A 22,162-nucleotide genomic window follows, 5' to 3' on the forward strand; every position below is an offset into this window, starting at 1 on the left:
GACTTTGGGACTAAGTTGGAAAGCTTTTCTTCTGTGACAGTGGTAAACTGGGTTATGTGGGAAGAGCATTTGGTGGCTGTGTAGGGGTATAGTAGGCGGTGTTTAAAGCTTTCAAAGATTTTATCGATTTTATTAATGAAATATGAGGCAAAGTCTTCAACTGAGATGAGGGTGTGGGAGGGGGCAGAGGAGTATGGAGCAGAGAGTTAAAGGTATTAAACTGTTTTTTGGGTTTACGGGAGAAAGATGATATGAGAGTAGGGAAGTAGTCCGTTTAGAAGAGGCGAGTGCAGACTTGAATTTGATAACAGCTTGTTTGTATGAGATGAAGTCCTTTTTGGAGTGGATTTTCTTCCAGTGTAATTTTGCCACTCTGGAAGCTTGTCTCAGTTTTATAGTTGCACGGGGGGGGGGCACAATACGGAGGCATTATTATAATTGGAGACATTATGGGGGCATTATTCCTACTGTCGGGCAGTATAGGGGTATTACTGAGGGCAGTGGGACATTACTGGGGGAACTATGGCTGCAATATTACCTTATGTTAGAAAAAAGAACATAAGACAAGATATACTTCCATTCATTCTCCATTTACAATTGATTTTTTTTCCCTCTGCCATACAGGACTTCGCCTATTCAAAATCAATTAATATTGGTTGTCATTTTTGGGTGATGTTGTCAAAACAGAGATCAACAACTTCTTTTTATAAATTTATCACAAAGTATCCAGGAATAACCTGGCACTGTAACAAAAGTGTATGTGGATCTGTTGTGCCATAGATTTGGCTTGGGGCCACTCCTAAGGGCATTGTCCTGGTTTCCCTCTGGTCTCCATTTCCCACTAAACTGGGATCTGGACTCTGATGCAAGAGAACCACCAGGCTGCTACCTTCTGGAAATTATTGAGGTTACAATATTGCTGCAAAAAGTACATTGACTCTATATAGGACAGCCTATAATGACCCAAAAAATGCCAACTCACAAATGACAGATAAACCTACAACGGAGCAAAAAAATTTTGTCTAAAATGGCAATGTATATGAAAATAAAAATAAATTTTATTGAGTACATAAATATATACAGTATATAAAAGCATAGAGGTGACAAAACACACATGAAAAATGTGTGATACCTCCCGGCAGACAGGGTATGCAAAAGCTAATTGGTACAAGGTGAGCACATATAGAAAGAGCCTGCAAAGATCTAAATACTACATTGTTTGTAAAGTGCTAAGTGCAATAAACGTACAACCTATAAAACAGGAATCAAATGTAAGTCAATAGTGGTACCCACACACAGTATAATGTAAAACAATGGGCATAAAATGGATACATGCATGAAAGGACTGCAAATATCTATATACTAGACAGTAATAAAGTGCTATTGTGCAGCAAGCAAATAGCCTATCAAAGATAGAGACTAGTTAGAGTTTAATAACGGCGCCCACATTGAAAAACACATATGCACATGCTATGATTGTAGCTTACCCATAGTAATACTGTCACCACCAGGAGGATCACACTACCCAACGCGCGTTTCGGCGGAAACACCTTCTTCAGGGGGAGGTATCACACATTTTTCGTGTGTGTTTTGTCACCTCTATGCTTTTATATATATACTCATGTACTCAATAAAATACATTTTTATTTTCGTATACATTGCCATTTTAGACTCTTTTTTTTGCTCCGTTGTAGGTTTATCTGCTACTTTCAGAAGTAGCCTCTGTTTAGTGACTATTGACCCACGGGGTCAAGAGACACTGGTGAGGAGCACCAAGGGATCAGGACAAGCCAAAGTTAGGGTAAGCAGAGTTTGTACATTCTGGCTGACAAGCTGAAGGTCAGGGTGGGCAGCACAGAGTCTATACGAGAATTAGGTGGAGGTCAGGTCAGTCCCGGGCTGGTGGCTCTCAGGACAGAATGACTGTCGTTCAGCGCTGCCTCGAAAACCCCTGAAAGGCACAGATGTACTCTTAGTGCCATCACTCGTCATCCTCACAACTTCATATGAGATTATAGATTCCTCAGAGATCCATGTATGAAGATTTTAGCCACATGGATTCTTTCAAAAAGTTCTTAAATCAAGGGCAGGGAATATTAATTCTTCACAGTAATTTTATTCAGACTTTGATAGTTAATACAGGGCCCAAGAGAACATCCTTACTTTTAACAAAGATGAAACCGTCTCCCACCGGAGAGAAGGACGTGCGGATTAATCCTTTCAAGGTTGTCTGAAATGGGTGTAGTCTGACATGGGCTGAATCTATGGAAATGAGAACAGATAAATACGGCCTCATTGAGGAATGGTTCCAGGAAAAAAATCAATAGGGCAGTTGTAGGGATGATGTGTGGCAGGATCTCAGCCTCCTACTTGCCTAACACATCAGAATATCGGACATAAGATGGAGGCAGTTCCTAAAGGTTTTGTGGAACTTGAAGCCTCAAGACTGGCTGGACCGTAGCCATACAGCTAAAGTGAAGGCCGCAATGCAGGACTTACCTGTTGTCTCAATCTGTCACTGGAGCATGGAGAAGGAGCCACAGTAAGCCCAGCAGCAGATGAGCGATAGAGTCTAGGTGAACATAGAAGGAGATCTTCTCCAAAGTCAGAACTCTCACATACAGATTAATGGGAACCATAGCACACTGAATGGGTTCTGGAAGTGGTACTCTTTTAAAAAAACAACACAGCAAAAAAAAATTCTAGATGTATTGTTTGTATGCAATACCAGATTACTAAAATCTTATGCAGGAAGTTGCCAGCAGAATGGGAGTTCAGGAAGGCCTATTCAGTGAACCAGATGTTACTGCAGGACAGGACCACAAGAATTGCTAGCTTTTGAAAGAAATCCTTTTCTCCTTTTCTCCTAGGGTCATATCTCCAATCGACCCTAGACACTACAGTTTCCCAAAGTGAATGGACAATTCTTCACAAAATGACCATTACTATCATAGTAAAGACACAGGTTGTTGCTGTGTCAGTGATTGTACACCTCCTCAGTCAACTCCACTCCATCCAGTTGCATAGAAGAAGAGGGGAGCAAAGGCTTCTGGAATGAAGGTGCCAGTTGTGCAAGTTCTCCTTTCTTGAGATAACTGAGACTCTCCCTGATGCGGACATCTAAGCAGGTCCCCAGCGTGATCAGGTCATCCAGAGTAGCTTTGATTTAGACTGCCAGACCCTCCCAAAATGTAGACACTGGGGAAGGTTATGGAATTGAATTGTATGTTATCTGACGGTTAGGTTGCCTTAGCAAAGACATAGTAGGGATGGTGGGAGAAGCTGTGTAGCCAGACTCCTCAAAGATCTTGCAGAAGGTCACCAGTCCAAGAATCTCATTGCTCATCATGTGTAAATGTGGAGGTCTAGAAGCCATCCAGCAAACAGCAGTAGCTTTCCCACAGATTAGTAATATATCTTGCCATGGAGCCGACCCTACAACTGATCAGGTATGTACTTCATTACAATTACTTTTCATTTTGGGAAGACATATACCTGCAGTGTATAGGTAGTGCCACGAGCAGTAGAATGTCACCATAGTATGTCAACCTGTATATGGCTAAACTACAGAAGGGGTTTCTATCGACCTGCACAACCAAACCTCCAGCATACTTCTGATATATTGACGACCTGCTGTTAATCTTATCTGGCTCTGAGGAGAAACTATTGAATTCCCACAAAAACGTCAACTTTAATCCCACATATAAGGAGGAAAACAGCAGGGTGCCATTTGTGGTCATGTATAGCCTCAAATGAACATCCTAAGGAAGATTGCTGCGGATAGCCAACCTATATTTAACCTAGACAACAGACTAAAGGAAATATTTCCTTTAAAGTTACCTCTTCTGACATACAAGCAGAAGTGTCCTCTCTTCAGAGACTGGCACTTTTCTGTGAAATAATAAAAAATGCAAGACATGCACACGTCTTATCTACAAACATAGTCCATATACCCAACAGACCTATAACCTCACTGGCACTTTGTCATGTGCATCCTTTAATGGGGTACACATGACTCTTTGTACAAGGTGTCCTAATGGAGGAACTTATATTGGGGAGACTGTACAGAAACTGTTATCCAGAATGAACTTACACATACACAAAATGGAGCACAAGGCTGATACAACTGTGATAAACCATTTCTCTGGACCACGACACTCTATGGATGACTTGAAGGTTTTAATTCTTAAAGGAAATGTTAAGAATGATAGGGACAGAGAAACTTAAACTGATAACCACATTCCAGTCATTGACCGAAGGACTGAATCTAACACCTGGTTTTATGAGCCACTATGTGGACACATCTCACACTTAGCCCAATGCAGCTCCAGATCCCTACACACCCATCCTCTCTGTTGCCCTGGCCCATTTGTAACAAAACCACAGTTTTTATTGCTCTTTCTTATTATGTATCCGACATGCACATGTAACATTCTCTATTGTGCTTGTTTCTCAGTCATTCATATGTAATCTTGCCTGAAGAAGGAGCCTAGCGTAGAAGCAGTTGTTTAATCAGGCTCAGGATCTCAGCTAGGTTTGACACACCCTCCACTTACTCTCAGCCATCTTCTGAGTCTCTGTTACCAGGAATGGATCTTGCCTGACAACAGGCAGTGGATTGCAAATTAGGTGGAAGTGAGACCCCTAGTGGCCATGACTTTACAGCTTATTTTCAGGCTGATGCACGCAGATTTTTCTTTTAATGCAGTGAGTTAGAAATGTACTAATTACATAATTCTCTATAAAATTAAATGAAATTGTGTGAAAGTACAGTACTCTTTAATTAACACCATTAATTGAAAAAGACATAAAATGAACCCCTAAAGGGTCTTCCTTCTTTCTCTAGCTGCTAGAGTCACTCTGAAGAAAATTATATAGTTGAACCCAATATTATATTATCTCTCAAACTCACCAGTTTGGCTACCCAAATATATCTTTAATTGTTTATACGACAACATATATGGTGAGGTAAAAATTCACAAAGAAAGTTGCACTGGTTAAAACTCTCAATTAAAGAGGATGCACTGGCTATGCCTGACTTTCACATTCATTATGTTGCGTCTCAGATGGGATATACACCTTTTAGGAGGCTTTTACATGTGGTATCATGCATTTGCATGTTTAGTTCCTTATGCATTCCTGTGGAGTTTAACCCCTTCCCGTCCAGCGCTGTAATAGTACGGCGCAGCGTGACGTGACTTGCCACCCAGCACCGTACTATTATGGCCCGCTGATCGTGGGGTGCAGGAGCTGCGCCCGCCCGATCAGCTGCAGGGGACCGGCTGTATGTGTCGGCATCGGTGAAAACACTGATGCCTGCGCATTAACCCCTTCTATGCCGCGGCTGACCGCGACATAGAAGGGGTTTGCTGCGTGTGAAAGAGCCCATCGGGTCCCTGCGCTGCTGTGGCGGGGACATGATGGGTGAGAAGGTAGCCCGATGCCGTGCAGAGGTTGCCTAATGCCTTGCATGGAATCGGGACCTGCCTTCTACGGGTGCCCAGGAGATCCAGCCTCAGGCTGGGTCTCCTAGGCAACCTGTTAGTGTATTATTCTGTGTAATACACTAACAGGCAATGCATTACAATAAAAATGTATTGTAATGCATTGCAGAGGGGATCAGACCCCCAAAAGTTAAAGAACAGAAATAAAGTAACAAAAAGTAGAAAACTGTGTTTTTAATAAAAAAATAAAGTTTCAAGTAAAAAATAAATACTTTTCCCCTGATTTTATAAAAAAAAAAAAAATAAATGAAAAAACACACAAAGGTATCGGCGCGTCTGTAATGACAAGCTTTATAAATATATCACATGATCCACCCCGTCCGATAAACACCATAAAAAAAAATTTAAACAGTGTGAAAAAAAGCCATTTTTGTCCCCTTACATCGCAAAAAGTGCAACACCAAGCGATAAAAAAGGTGTATGTCCCACAAAATAATACCAAATAAAACCGTCACCTCATCCCGCAAAAAATGAGCCACTACATAAGAAAATAGTTTAAAAAAATATATATATATAGCTTTCAGAACATAATACACTAAAACATAATTTTTTTGTTTCAAATATGCTATTATTGTGTTAAAGTGAAATAAATAAAATAAAGTATACACATTAGGTATCGCCATGTTCGTAACAACCATTGTAAAAATATCACATGACCTAATCCCTTACATCACAAAAATTGCAACACCAAGCGATCAAAAAGGTGTACGCCCCTCAAAAAAGTACCAATCAAGACGTCACCTCATCCCCCAAAAAATTAGCCCCTAACTAAGACAATCGGTCAAAAAATAAAAAGCTATCACTGTCAGACAATGGAGACACTAAAATATTATTATTTTTTGCTTCAAAACTGCTATTATTGTGCTAAAGTGAAATAAAAAAAATAAAAGAAGGCATATTAGGTATCGCCGCATCCGTAACAACCTGCTCTATAATAATACCACATGACCTAACTCCTCAGATGAACAGCGTAAAAAAAAAATTCCCCCAAAAACGCCACCTTACATCACAAAAATTGCAACACCAAGCGATCAAAAAGGTTTATGCCCCCCAAAATAGTACTAATCAAACCATCACCTCATCCCACAAAAAAAGAAACCCTACCTAAGACAATCGGTCAAAAAATAAAAAGGTTATGGCTCTCAGACTATGGAGACACTAAAATTTTGGTTTAAAAAAAGCTATTATTGTGTAAAACTGAAATAAATAAGAAAAAGTTGACATATTAGGTATTTCCACGTCCATAACGATCTGCTGTATTATAATGTCACATGACCTAACCCCTTAGGTGAACGCTATAAAAATAAATAAAAACTTTGCTAAAACAAGCAATTTTTTGGTCATCTCGCCGCATAAAGTGAAATAATGAATGATCAAAAAATCATATGTACCGAAAAATGGTACCAATAAAAACGTCAACTCTTCCTGCAAAAAACGTGCCCCTGCTCAAGACGTACTGTGTAAAAATAAAAAAATAAGGCGTTCAGGAAATGGAGACACAAAAACATAGTTAAAAAAATGCTTATGTAAAGCTGAAACAAACAAAAAAAGTAGACATATTTGATATAATTGCGTGCGTAACAACCTGCTCTTTAAAAATAGCACATGATCTACCCTGTCAGATCAACATTGTAAAAAATAAAAACGGTGCCAAAACAGCCATTTTTTTGTTACCTTGCATCACAAAAAGCTTAATATAGATTAATTAAAAATCCTATGTACCCCAAAATAGTACCAATAAAACTGGCACCTTATCCCATAGTTTCCAAAATGGGGTCTCTTTTTGGGAGTTTCTACTGTAAGGGTGCATCAGTGGGGCTTAAAATGGGACATGCCATCTAAAAACCAGTCCAGCAAAATCTGCCTTACAAAAACCATATGGCGCTTCTTTTCTTCTGCACCGTGCCGTGTGCCCGTACATCAGTTTACGACCACATGTGGTATGTTTCTGTAAACCGCAGAATCAGGGTAATAAATATAGAGTTTTGTTTGGTTGTGAACCCTCCATGTGTTAAAAAAAAAATGATTAAAATGGAAAATCTGCCAATAAAGTAAAATTTTGAAATTTCATATTTTAATTCTTGTGGAACACCTAAAGGGTTAACAAATTTTGTAAAATCAGTTTTTCCACTATGTAATGCTGGTTTCACACGGACGAGATTTCCGCGCGGGTGCAATGCGGGAGGTGAACGCATTGCACCCGCACTGAATCGGGACCCATTCATTTCTATGGGGCTGTGCACATGAGCAGTGATTTTCACGCATCACTTGTGCGTTGCGTGAAAATTGCAGCATGTTCTATATTGTGCGTTTTTCACGCAATGCAGGCCCCATATAAGTGAATGGGGCTGCGTGAAAATCACAAGCATCCACAAGCAAGTGCGGATGCGGTGCGATTTTCACGCACGGTTGCTAGGAGATGATCGGGATGGGGAACCAATCATTATTATTTTCCCTTATAACTTGGTTATAAGGGAAAATAATAGCATTCTTTAATACAGAATGCATAGTACAATAGGGCTGGAGGGGTTAAAAAAATAATAATAATAATTTAACTCACCTTAATTCACTTGTTCGCGCAGCCCAGCTTCTCTTCTGTCTTCTTTCTTCAGGACCTGGGTAAAGGACCTGTGATGACATCACTGTGCTCATCACATGGTCCATCACATGATCCATCAGCATGTTTTAGTTTTATTTTGGCCGGCTCTTGGCATGTTTGCCATGCTGCCGCCAGAACTCCAGCCCGCCCCCAATATAGTCAATGGGGCCAAAGCTGTCCTCCGGCGGCACGCATGCACTAGCGGTATCACGGATCCATCAGACTGTTCACCCGCCAGAACAGCCTGCCAGAGAAAGCTGCTGCTAGTGTGAAAGTAGCCTAAGGCTGAGTTCACATGCGTTGTCTGTCCCAGCAAAGGCACAGATGGATACCACCATTCACCGCAGGATCCCCACTTCACTATTATAGTGAATGGGGATTCAGTAGTGTGCGGCAGTATCCAGCTGTGCCAGATACCATGAACTCCGGCAGTGTGTTCCTCTGCTAGAACAGACTGCCAGAGGTCACAAAGCATATATGAACCCAGCCTAAGGGCTCATGCACAAGACCATTGTTGTTTTGCAGTCTGTTTTTAAACTGATCCGTTATTCTGCATCTGATGTTTTTTTTTCTCTGATTTGTCCTCTTTCGTTCCGATTTGTCCTCTTTCGTTCCATTATTCCACAAAACATATCCGTATGGTTTCCGTATGCAATCAGCTTTTTGCCGATCGGAAACGGAAACAGTAACTTATTAATCACCAAACACATGAGCAATATGGGCTGGGCATAGCATTTCTGCAGTATGGATCCGCAAAATGCGGATGACATACGGATGCGTTCCGTGTGCGTTCCGTATTTTTTGCGCACCCATTGACTTGAATAGGGCCTCGGACCGTGATTTGCAGACAATAATAGGACATGCACTACTTTTTTGTGGAATGGAAATACGGAAACGGAATGCACACGGAGTACCTTCCGTTGTTTTTGCGGACCCATTGAAGTCAAAGGTTCCGCATATGGTCCGCAAAAAAAACGGAACAGAAGCGAAAAGAAAATAAGTTCATGTGCATGAGCTCTAATTGTGGATAATATGTCAGCCTTAGTTACAATAGAAATCAGAGATTTAATTTTTTTTTTTTATGTTAAATGCCCCCTAAGGCCCTGTTTGACTTCATGGAGAAGAGGTACAAAAAATGTAAAAAAATAAAAAAATGAATGCATACTATACATGTACATCACCCTATATCAAAACAACTTTTACAGAAAGGGAACAAAATTTTAAAAAGTATTTTAGTTGAACTTTGTAAAAATGTGAAAAACAGACTATTTTTTCTTTTGTTTACATTTTTCCAGAGTTAAAAACTTAGAAACAAAGAATACAGAAAAAATGACGTAAAAATAAAGACCCATGTGTCACCGAAAAAGGTGCAAAAACTATTTACATAACTGAAAGGAAAAAAAAGTAATGGCTTTAAAAGAGTGAGCCTGGACAGGAAGCGGAGTATATGGCTCAGTCTTGAATTGGTTAAGCATTTCTGTGTTGGTCTCAAAAGCGAAACCCAACACAAGAACCAAAGATTGGGTATGCTGAAATTCATCAAACCCGATCCTCATTGCCTACTCATCCCTCATTTCTGTCTATGAGGAACACCCCTATGCATTAGATTATTATGGGATTCTGCTGATTCCAACAGGATCCACCAACCTGAATTTATTGTGTATGCACTACTTAAAAGGGCTGTAGAGGACTGGCTGCTTTCTTATATGTCCATCAGGTATGTTTGGCAACACAATTCAGGTTCATTGACGTTAATGGGGCTAAACAGCAGTACCACAGGCAAATTGTGGACCAGCATGACACGATTGTTGAAGGACAGCAGTCATGTTTTTCTAGTACTGTTCTTCCTACATGACCAATGTGAAATTATATGTGGCTGCTTCTCAAACATTACAGTTTAAATGTAGATTATCTGCAATAAGTCCCTACGTAGCAGTCTGAATAATATAAACTATATGGCAGTAGCTAAACTATGTGTTCCCTTTGGTTTCCACCATATTTGAACTAGATTTATGATTCTGTATATTCTCTATTGCTGAGAGCAAAGAAAAACAGTCACTTTTATTTTGCAGGTATTTTTATTGAAGAATAGCAATATTACATGAGTAAAATGTCTATGTGCATACATATACGGATACATGATGTGCAGGCTAGCAAACAAAAAATAAAATACTAAAGCCGCAATCTCATTTTGATTACCTAAGATGAAGCTGCAGGGCCTGTATACCTGCCACACAATAGAATACCTTGTGTCTTGGTGTGTTTGATAGCGAACAGAAAAGGGTGGTCAGCTTTACATTCCGTTTTCGACATCAGGACTCTCTCTCGTATGGCATCCACTGTCTCAGTGCCATCCTCTCCTATATCTATGCTATTTTCATAAATTGCTTCAGACACAGACAGACCCTTCTTCTCTGACATTTTGGAAAAATCTGCCACCTCTTCATTGAATGCATCATTCATGCCCATGCTCTTCAGTTTCTCCTTTAAGTTAAGACTGCTTGTTATCTTAAACTTAGGCAAACTCAGCTTTACTTTGCTGTTGGCCATCATGCTGGGGTTAGTCCAGTTGATATAGTTGTCAGATGTTAGCTCTTTTTCCAGCTAAAAGTAGAGATGAAGAAGAAAGTTAACATATTTAGCCTAACATATATTGTTTCTAAATTATTATTTAGCTATAAATGGTGGGGTCATTTACTAAAGACCATCATTTCTCACTCCAGTCTTAGTTATAACCCTTCTGGAGGAAGATCCCACCAATTTATTAAGAGGAGCATGCCTCTTAGTACATTTTTCTCATTCTTGTGCTGTCTGTGTGCTGGAATTGAAATCTACTCCAGCAAGAAGCCAATGTTGTTTTTTGGTGTAATGTGCACCAGTTTTCTAGTACATGCTGTTAAATGAGTAGGGCTGCTGAGGTCCCAACAGCATCTCCTCCTCATGCCCACCCACTTTTTGGAAAAATGGCAAAGCTTTTGTAAAAAGCTGAAACTGCCACTTGCAACAAAATTAGCAAATTTTTCTACTTGTAGATCAATAGTAAATTACCCCCAATGTCTTTTACCAAAGTAGTAAATCATTTGCGTCTTTAGAAGACCTTCAAATGACTTTAGTAAGCAATAAGTGCCTTCTCCATTTGCTTCAATAAATGGATCTCTACTGCTGATGAGGTTCCTGTTCCCCCTGATTTGATGGAGCAGCAGGTCAGGCATGTGCCCTACTGTTCCATACATTTTATTCTGGGAATACATAGAAATCATGGGGGCCCATAGCAAAGCTCAGAATTGCCCCCCCCCCCCCCTTCCTTTCCATTAAACAATTATTGCACTAACCTAATAATAACAGCATCGGTATGTTCTATGTGCATTGTGCTTGTAATGTCCACACACAGAGTCTTAAGGGTTAAATTGGCAGAATTGGAGCTAGTTCCTGTCCTGTCACTGTGCCACACATCTATGTAGCAGAGCAGCTGGAAGCATATGGAAGCAGGGTTGGAAGCATATAAAGGCTGCTGTGTGGTGAGTAAGCAGTGAACAATGTCCTGTATGTGTGTGGAGATATATATATATATATATATATATATACACACTCACACACCAACACTCCTGGTAACCCCACCCTATCCCTATCATGTATTACACACCGAGCCTCAGCCAGCAGAGCAGTCTCAGCAGTCAGCTATGAATATTGTTATGCACTGTGCTTACTGTTTGCTGTGTCTGTACCGGCTCAGTGTAGTCCTGATAGCTCATGGAGTTTATCCTCTACCTATCCAGGTCGGTGGCCGAGAGGTAAGGAGGAGCAGTGAAGCTCTGCTGAACTTGCAGGGCCGCTCTCTCTTACGGTGCTCTGCTGCTGTAAACTGTAATGATGCTAGATGCATCAGGCAGTAAAGCAGCAGAGTGTAGAGTGGAGAACAGGTCAGGTCACGGTGCCAAAAATTCAACTGTGAACACATGCGGGCTGCCATCTTGAATCACAAGTCCGGCGATGCACAGGTAAGCCCTTAACTGTGCCTGTGCCGCGAGCCTGTCTGAAATCAAATGCGGTCACCGGGAGCAGGCAGTTCCGAGAACAGCCGCCGGGGGCCTTCATTGGGCTGTTCTCGGAACTGCCTGCTCCCGGTGACCGCATTTGTTTCAGACCGACTCCTGGCACAGGTAAGGGCTTAGTCAAGATGGCAGCCCGCATGTGTTCGCGGGCGAACACTGCGAACTGGCCATCACTGCTGGTCAGTAAGCAGAGCAAAGAGCACAGCATCTCCATGCTTATTGACCAGCTCTTTATCTAACTGAGGGATTAGGCAGATGGTGGGCAGCTGCAGGGGCAAGGAGGAAGGGAAGTGCACATTTAGGTTGCAAAAGGGACAGGGCCATACAGCCTGGTCGGGCCCTTCACACTCACGGGCCCCATAGCAACTGCGTAGTCTGCCTCAATGGGCAGTAAGCCAGTGATTGTATTGTGATTGTCTGACCATCCTGCAATCCAGCAATGGTGGCCGTGCTTGCACACTATAAGACAATGGGGTTGGCCCGCAGGATGCTCATAACCCCTGGAAATAAGCAGTGTATAATGTGATGAAAAAATGCATCCAGCCAGCAAAGGAAGCAATGTGGACAATCACAATACATTAGTAAGTGGCTTGTATTAACTTTCTCGACATGATAAATGTCATTTGCTGAAGTGAGACAACCCCTTCAAGGGAAACATAGAACAGTGGTGTAACAGGTAAGATTGAAAGATGAAAGAGACGGTCAGGACATTAACGAGAAGGTGAAAGAAGGGAAAGGCAATGATAGGTTAGGTTATGAGAAAGGCACAATAGTTTAGCTGCTGAAGTGGTATGATTAAGATCAAATAAGTTGTCTATGTCCTTTATGCTTTCCATTCTCCATCTTTAGTAATCCATACCAGACCAGAAAACTATATGGAAACCAACGCATCATCAGATATCTACTTATATATTTAATTTTTAAAAATATTTTAAACTCTGATCTATAAGAAGACAAAGAAGACTTACTACAAATACAGCTTAAGGCTATTTTCACACTTGCGTTCGGAGCGGATCCGTCTGGTGTCTGCACAGACGGATCCGCTCCTATAATGCAAACGATGGTATCCGTTCAGAACGGATCCGTCTGCATTATATTTCAGAAAAAAATCTAAGTGTGAAAGTTAGTCAGACGGATCCGTCCAGACTTTGCATTGAAAGTCAATGGGGGACGGATCCGTTTGAAATTGCACCATATTGTGTCAACTTCAAACGGATCCGTCCCCATTGACTTACATTGTAAGTCTGGATGGATCAGTTTGGCTCCGCACGGCCAGGCGGACACCCGAACGCTGCAAGCTGCGTTCGGGTGTCCGCCTGCTGAGCGGAACGGAGGCCAAGCGGAGCCATAATGAGGCTTTCTGAGCGGATCCGCATCCACTCAGAATGCATTGGGGCTGTACGGATGCGTTCAGGGCCGCTTGTGAGAGCCTTCAAATGGAACTCACAAGCGGAACCCTGAACGCAAGTGTGAAAGTAGCCTTACATGAAGAAGTCCTACAACTGTTACCTTTTCTAGTCCAGTGGAGTCATCTTCAATGCTATTTGGCATCATAATAAGCATGCTCATCAGTTTGCTTGCAAATGGGATATCGAGGACTACCAAATTCTCTTCGTTTATTCTTCTCACGCCGAGTCGTGCCTCTAGCTGCATCATCTGAACTGGTTTAGTTTCAGTCTAAACGAGAAGAGTGACTTGTTTATTATACGTATTATTGTTATTAATGTTACTGTTATTACACTTTATTACTAATGTAGCAATAGTTTATGTACTGTGCACTAGATTACTGTACATAAGTGTTTTCAAATCATGATTGGCAAAGAAGAGGGGTCACCAAATGGACACAGAGAAGAATCACGTGCTGCACCAGGAGCTTCTGATAAAATGGTGTTTATTAAAACTAACAAATAAAAAATAAATAAAAAAATGCTACGTGTTTCAGTGGCGCTCCGCCATCTTCATCAGGCTGCTCCATCAAGGTAGGTACAATTTATACATATATATTTATATAATATAATATTTATATATAACAGAAGGTACTAACAAAATGCACGTCTAAAAGGTTTGTAAGTAATATGGGCTTTGTGTATTAATCTTAGCAAGAAAAGAGTTTAGAAGATGCCAACCAAATTCACAGAAATAACCTGATATATAGTGACACCTACTGGTATAATAATTATTTATCCTTCAGTGTTTATGTAACATCCCAGAGTTATGTTACTAAACTCTTTCTCCCCGCTACTATTTGTTGGAAACATCTGCACTGTCATCTTGTGTAAGTCAATATCACATCCTTAATAATGTGCATTTTCTAAGCCTGTTACATGTATTTGCTGTAATTTCCATGTACACCAGCAGGTGGCAGCAATGTGTTACCAGGGTCTTAGTAACAGTTTAGCATATCTAGACTGGAATAGTTCATTCCAGTCTAGCTCCCCCCTCTTTGAGGAGGTGTGGAATGTTCCCACATCCTGCCTCATGGGGAGGAAAGGAAGTTACAGGTAGTGTACCAGCCACCCCTGCTAGGGGAAAGTTGTGCTGGTAGGAGCTCCCAGTTCTAGGGATCCCAACCCAGGATCTTGTCTCGGTTGAGACCAAAGATCTTCATTCACAGCCTGAGCCTTCACCCTCAACTGGTGACAAGCAGGCAGCCATCTCCAGATCTCCAGGACGAGCCATTCCCTGTGAGCTAACTGTGAGTAACATCCAGAGACCAGGAGAAGCCAAATTCCTCCTCAGCTAGTCAGTCCCCATACATAGCAGAAGATAGACAGAGCAGAAGACAGATTCCTGCCATATTCCCCAGGCACATGATAGAAGCAGAAGAGATATTGATCCCTGCCATACATTGCCAATACCTGCTGGGACCCAAGACTATTGCTGTAACTCATATGGATTAATGCTGCCTCCAGTAAAGACAAGTTGAATTATATTTCAAGTCTGGATCTCATTTACTGCTACTAAAATCCTCAATTACTCCTACTAGCCACACTCATTTTATTGCAAGTGAGCCAGGATCCAGGAGTCCAGCCGTATCAAGGTAGGAGACACCGTTGACACTATTACCACTACCACACAGAGACATTATACCACTCTGGCATTCCACACCTGGTACGTGAGTTGCAACACCTTAAAGGGCCCTGGGACTGTACCCTGCGCACGCTGCAATTGGCGTCACAAACAAAAACTATAGACTTATATACCCATATCCGGACCCACTGCATAATTGGTGTCCGTGTAACCGTACCACGGTCCTGCTCATTGCATTTATATAGCCATAAACCCAGATTTACAAATACTAAGGATCGCCTAAGGCTCAGGCTGGATAAATCTGGTGCAGACACTTTTCTCCGACTCTATACCAATTATTGGTTGGCTTACTTTGAGACAGATTATGCCAGAATTGTGCAACGATTTTGGTGCAAAATGGCACATCTTATGCCTGCCCCCTTCCACTAAGCCATGCCCCTTGTTTTAGTATGAAGCCATAGAGCCTCCATGCACTGCTGTCCAAGATTCAATGTAATCCATGTATACAGGGATATTGAGTAGAAGTATCACACACAGACTGAAGATTTTTTAATGTGAAAACTATAAACTAATGATACATGTTATCAATGCAGTTGTCTCATTTAAATATATTTATTTTTATGAGCCTGACTTTAAAGGGGGCCTGTCACCAAGAAATTCACTGTTACACTTGTAGGGCTAACTCAGCTGAATTCAATGATGGCTTCGTTATGGTAAAAAGGTACTTTTACTCCATATGCAAATAATAATATTAATAATAATAATAATCTTTTATATAGTGCCAACATATTCCACATCTCTTTACAATCAGGGGGTTCATGTACAAGCCAAATCATACATTACATAGAAACAAACAAGTCAAAAATTAAAACGAGGAATGAGATAGGGGTGACACAAAAGGTAAAAGTGCTTGATTTGTACAATGGTCCAGCCATAGGGGGTAAATAAAGCTTCATGGGCAAGACCTGCTGATATTTGTAGTGCTTTTAAATGCATGGGGTGTAGTGGATAGTGGTTGATGATGAGTCAGGTTCAGAAGAATGACGTTGAAGGAAAGTGAATGGAGAAGAGTTAGATTAGGGGATGTGATAGGCCACCCTAAAAAGATATGTTTTTAAGGAGCACCTAAAACTGTGGATGTTATGAATCAGCCTAATTGCTTGGTGTAGGGCATTTCAGAGAACTGGTGCAGCTCTGGAGACGTCTTGGAGACGGGTGTGCGAGGTTCGGATAATGGTGGATGTTAGTTGGAAGTCGTTGGCTGAACAGAGTGCACAGGTAGGATGGTAGACAGAAATTAGGGAGGACATTAAGGGGTGCAGCACTGTGGAGACCTTTGTGGGCGAGAGTGAGGAGTTTGAATTGAATCCTGTACTGTATGGGCAACTAGTGCAATGACAGCAGTTCTGTGCACCCTTGGAGTATTTCACACCAAGTTTTTGAAGGAGACTTTGAGGCAGAGTTTCCTGCAGGTTCCAGAAATGGATTCAAAAGGAATCAAATATAAGGGAAGAGCTTATGGATCATCTTTTGGATCAACTTCTGGCTTTGGCTGTAAAACCTGTGATGAAATCTGTCTCAAACCCGTTTCCAAAAAACTCCCTGTGAACCCATTATTGCACTTCGTGCTTCCTCTGCAAGACCCTCCTTCTCCTTGATTAACAGTGCCAGGCAGAACAACCCTACAGGAACCTTGGCCTGTCAATCAAAGAGAGGGAGGGGCTGACAGAAGAAGCAGGAGAGGGGTGCAAAGATTGGCATTGATCCGAGTGCACTTAACTCATCATATGCATATGAATTTAAAGCACTTTTTCTGCAGAATAAGGCAACTGATTGCTATTCAGTGGTGTGCCTAATTTGTTTGGCACCAGGGCAAGTCTTTTCTCTGCCCCCCCCCCCCCCCCATGCTTTAAAAGATGTTATGCCTTAATTTTGGTCCTCCCTCACAGTAGTTATGCCCTCATTGTGCCCCCTCACAGTAAAAATCCTCTCATTGTGCCCCTTCACAGTAGTAATGTCCTTACTATGTCCCCCTCACAGTAGTAATGCCCACATTGTGCCCCATCATAGTACTAATGCACCTCTTTCACCCCCTCACAGTAGTTATCCCTTCATTGTGCCCCTTTCACAGTAGTTATGCCCTCATTGTGCCCCTCTCACAGTAGTTATGCCACCTCATTGTACCCTCCTCACAGTAGTTACACCCCCTCATTGTGCACCCTTCAGTAGTTATTCCGTCCTTGTGCCACCCTCACAGTAGACATGCCATCTCTGTGACCCTATAACAGTTCTTATGCCCCTTCACTGTAGTAATGCCTTCTCTGTGCTCCCTTCACAGTAGTTATGCTCACATTGTGAGCACTCAGTGTTAAGAAAAAAAAAATGCAAATAGTCACCTTGTCCCATTCCTGATGATCTGATCACCTCCAGCACTCCCCTGCAGGCACAGATCACGCTGCAGTGCTGTGTGGGAGGAGTGCACAGGCAGATTCTCAGGCTGCATGCTCCTCCAACACAGTCTGGCAGTGCGATCTATGCCTGCAGGGCTGAGTGGGGAAGCAGGGAGCAGATGACTCCAGCTTCGCCATTCAGTGCGCCGGCCCGGAGTAGGGAAGTAGTGCGGGGTGCTGAGTGGTCAGTAAGTGAAAGGAGCTCCAGCTCCCTGGTGCTCTAGGAATGAGCACTTCCATCTGTATTGATGTCAGTGCTCATTGCATCTGGCACCCCTCTAACAGCTGGCATCTGGGGCGGACTGCTAGCTGTTGCAAATTCAGCTAAACTAGTTCTAAAATGCACTGTGCCTGGTTTAATAGGGGGTTTCCTAGAGACAGACTTAATGCAATCAAAAATTAAAACTAAAACCAATACTCTGTGAGCTACACAACATGGGCTCAAGATTGATACAGTATAGCAAGCTACCAGAGACAATTGTGAAGCTGCTGCTGATATGTTGACCTCACAAAGAACTGCTTAGACTGGATACAACCGTCTCAGCGGAGACTCGGTATGTGTTTATATATGTAGGTACGTAGCAAGTTACTAATGTGATGACACCTAAATCTTGCTGTAAAAAGTACCAAAATAACAAAAATCGTTAGAAAAACAGAAAAATCCACTGCGCATCAAGAACGACAAACAATTCCAGCTCACCAAACACAGAAGTGCTGGGCAGCATAACTGCAATATGTAAGATGCTGATAATCTAACAATTACTGTTTACAGGAATCTGCTGCTGTGAGCGCAAGAACCAGAAATATTTCTGTTGCATACCTACATTTTGAGTCTGTCCATTTCCACATTCAATGTACTTGGCATTAAATGAGCTAATGCTTTAGAATGAGTTGGGAACCATAGGAGGAAACTCCTGAACAGAGTAAGATACTAAGACCCTTTATAAACATGATCTAATATGATATTTCTGGGTAAACTAAATGTACTATTTATACATATTTGTATAAATGTATAAGTAACTTTGTTCTTTTGTTTCTCTTTTATCCATGTTCCATGTGTGGGATTTCTTTTAACTCATTAGAAGGCATTCAGGTCTTGTAGTCCATACCTGGATTTCTTTGGTCTGCTCACATGATTGTGTTAAAGAATCATGATTGGTTGTGTGCATGTTTAAATAGTCTCTTATCCAATGGTGCCACTATGGGATAATTAAGGACTTGAACTGGTCTGATTATGGACTTTACTGGAAACCATAAATAAACCTGAATATTTTACTCATATGCTGAAATGTCTTCTACTGAGCTCACCACGGGGTATAACATAGCAGGAAAGGGGCCAAAAAATAAATTGAAAATGGGGAGAATTTGAAACGCAGAGTTAATTAGAAAGTTGTTTAACTTTTCAAAGATACAGTCAATAAAACTTGGACAAACCTTTAAAACTCTAAGCCTAAGAAAGATGGCTATAGTGTTCATACCTTGGTTACATAAAAATCGCACTCTTTTGTTTCTGATTCATTGAACTTATATAACCATTTTCCCTTGTAGTATGAAGCTCCCAACAGAATCATATTAGTATTTTCATTCAACAAGCCCTCGGCCAACACATTCTCCATATTGCCTGCAGAAAAAGTTACATAAATGTAAAGATAAAATATAAAATATGCTCTGAAGCTACACCATGTCATTAACTTATTAACTTTTAAAATAATTAAGCAATTGTATAATTGCATTACATTTCAAAAAAACACAAGCAGTGCCATTTTTATTTTTAAAACACTTTTCCATCTACAAAGCAATAATCAGAGAACTATGGATGTTGTTCTAAATGCATTAAGATTTTGCGTATGATATTTATATAAATGCCCTTTCTTTGTCAACAGGTCTGCACGATGCAGAGTGCTCACCGCCTGTGCCTCCAACAAGATGCTACTGGCACTGAATTTAATTCATGAACATGTCAATCATAGCAATCCAAATTTTCAATTCTATTCTCCAACTGATGTCCACACTGTCACGACCATGTTCATGGCCGTGAGTCCTTGGGAGCCGCATGCAGTTGCCCGCGGTTTGGTGTTGTGTCAACCGCAGCTGGGGGCACTTTGCTGTTTGCCTCAGGTGCGGTTGCCGCGGAAAACAGGTATGTGTGCGGTTGCCTTTGGTTTGTGTGGGTGTTTGTATGCACTCTGAATGTCTGGTGTGCACTGTGTTTTATGTTGTGTGCACTCTGACATTTTCCCCTTCCCCTGTGGCTGCCCGTGGCAACGTTTGGTCTTTGTACATGTGGTGGCAGTGTCTCGGCCTTTTGGCCGGTTCCCAGGACACGTGTGCCACACATGTCGTTGTCAACGGTAACAGCTGCAGTGAGTGTTTGTGTGTATTCCCCTCTTTGTGGTTTCACTACACTCCCTGGTGTTGGAAGGGTTAACTTCCTTCCTAGTGTGTGTGTGCACTGGGTGTGTCTGTGTGGGTGTGGCTACTTGGGCTATAAAGCCTCAGTGGAGACCTGAAGCTGAGAGGTACTCCAGCCTTGTTTGTAAGCTGGAGGCACCCTCCTGGTTTATACCATCTGCCACTGAGAGCCACACTTGTGGTCATAAATCTTGTTTGATGTGATGAAGATGTGTCTGTTGTATGTTTCTTATTGCAGCTTATGATCCTGGGTTCCTGTGTGATGTGTGTTGTGTGCTGTGTCCGTTTCTGTGTTAGGACAGCAGCACTTGCGCATGGGTTCCAGGCTTTGTGTCTGTGGCAGGTGGGTGTTGTGCTTATGGCATTTACCTGCCACTGCCATGAGTTGTATATGTTCCCCTTTATTGTAGCCTGGCCTATGAGACTCCTGTTCCTCCGTGTCTAGGAGGAACAGGTCGTCTTACCCTGCTCCTAGCTTTAGGGATCTGCGGAGGGTTACAAGGGATCCGAGGTTCCGGAGCATGGGCCCTCCTACCTTCAAGGTCGGCTCATGCAGCTAGGAGTCAGGGTCAGATTAGGGATGCGTTAGGAGGTGACCTGCTCCCTAATTCTGTGCTCCTGGCCAAGCAGCGACCACCATCTTCCGTCATCGCACGGCTGAGGGTTTTCCCCATCCTCAGCCGTGACACACACGCAACATCTAGGGAAAGATTTATCACAGACCGTTGTTTTACGCCAGTCTTTGAAGTCTCTGATGCTGCTGGTGTATACAGTCAGGTCCATAAATATTGGGACATCGACACAATTCTAACATTTTTTGCTCTATACACCACCACAATGGATTTGAAATTAAACGAACAAGATGTGCTTTAACTACAGACTGTTAGCTTTAATTTGAGGGTATTTACATCCAAATCAGGTGAACGGTGTAGGAATTACAACAGTTTGCATGGGACCAAAAGTAATGGGACAGAATAATAATCATAAATCAAACTTTCACTTTTTAATACTTTGTTGCAAATCCTTTGCAGTCAATTGCAGCCTAAAGTCTGGAACGCATAGACATCACCAGATGCTGGGTTTCATCCCTGGTGATGCTCTGCCAGGCCTCTACTGCAACTGTCTTCAGTTCCTGCTTGTTCTTGGGGCATTTTCCCTTCAGTTTTGTCTTCAGCAAGTGAAATGCATGCTCAATCGGATTCAGATCAGGTGATTGACTTGGCCATTGCATAACATTTCACTTCTTTCCCTTAAAAAACTCTTTGGTTGCTTTTGCAGTATGCTTTGGGTCATTGTCCATCTGCAATGTGAAGCGCCGTCCAATGAGTTCTGAAGCATTTGGCTGAATATGAGCAGATAATATTGCCCGAAACACTTCAGAATTCATCCTGCTACTTTTGTCAGCAGTCACATCATCAATAAATACAAGAGAACCAGTTCCATTGGCAGCCATACATGCCCACGCCATGACACTACCACCACCATGCCTCACTGATGACGTATGCTTAGGATCATAAGCAGTTCCTTTCCTTCTCCATACTCTTCTCTTCCCATCACTCTGGTACAAGTTGATCTCGGTCTCATCTGTCCATAGGATGTTGTTCCAGAACTGTGAAGGATTTTTTAGATGTCATTTGGCAAACTCTAATCTGGCCTTCCTGTTTTTGAGGCTCACCAATAGTTTACATCTTGTGGTGAACCCTCTGTATTCACTCTGGTGAAGTCTTCTCTTGATTGTTGACTTTAAAACACATACACCTACCTCCTGGAGAGTGTTCTTGATTTGGCCAACTGTTGTAAAGGGTGTTTTCTTCACCAGGGAAATAATTCGTTGGTCATCCACCATGGTCTTCCGGGTCTTTTGGTGTTGCTGAGCTCACCAGTGCGTTCTTTCTTTTTAAGGATGTTCCAAACAGTTGTTTTGGCCACCCCTAATGTTTTTGCTATCTCTCTGATGGGTTTGTTTTGTTTTTTCAGCCTAATGATGGCTTGCTTCACTGATAGTGAGAGAAGAAAAAAGAGGGTTAATCCTGTACTCCAAAAATAGGAGGTATGGGATGAACAGACAGGGCGCCAGAGGTAGAGGACACAGTGGAGTGGGGAGAATAAAAAAAA

The 22,162-nt window shown here is 41.9% G+C and overlaps 1 protein-coding gene across 1 annotated transcript in view; it reads right to left on the reverse strand.

The window, feature by feature from the left end:
• Positions 1 to 10,191: 10,191 nt before the first annotated feature.
• Positions 10,192 to 22,162, reverse strand: part of SERPINB5 (serpin family B member 5) — a 74,023-nt gene continuing 62,052 nt past the window's right edge. Inside the window, 3 exon segments of the mRNA XM_040433085.1 lie at positions 10,192 to 10,707; positions 13,665 to 13,832; positions 19,114 to 19,256. Coding sequence (XP_040289019.1) covers positions 10,303 to 10,707; positions 13,665 to 13,832; positions 19,114 to 19,256 — 716 coding nt within the window. The 3' untranslated portion in view covers positions 10,192 to 10,302.

The sequence above is a fragment of the Bufo bufo genome, chromosome 5 (genome assembly GCF_905171765.1).
Source record: "Bufo bufo chromosome 5, aBufBuf1.1, whole genome shotgun sequence".
NCBI lineage: Eukaryota > Metazoa > Chordata > Amphibia > Anura > Bufonidae > Bufo > Bufo bufo.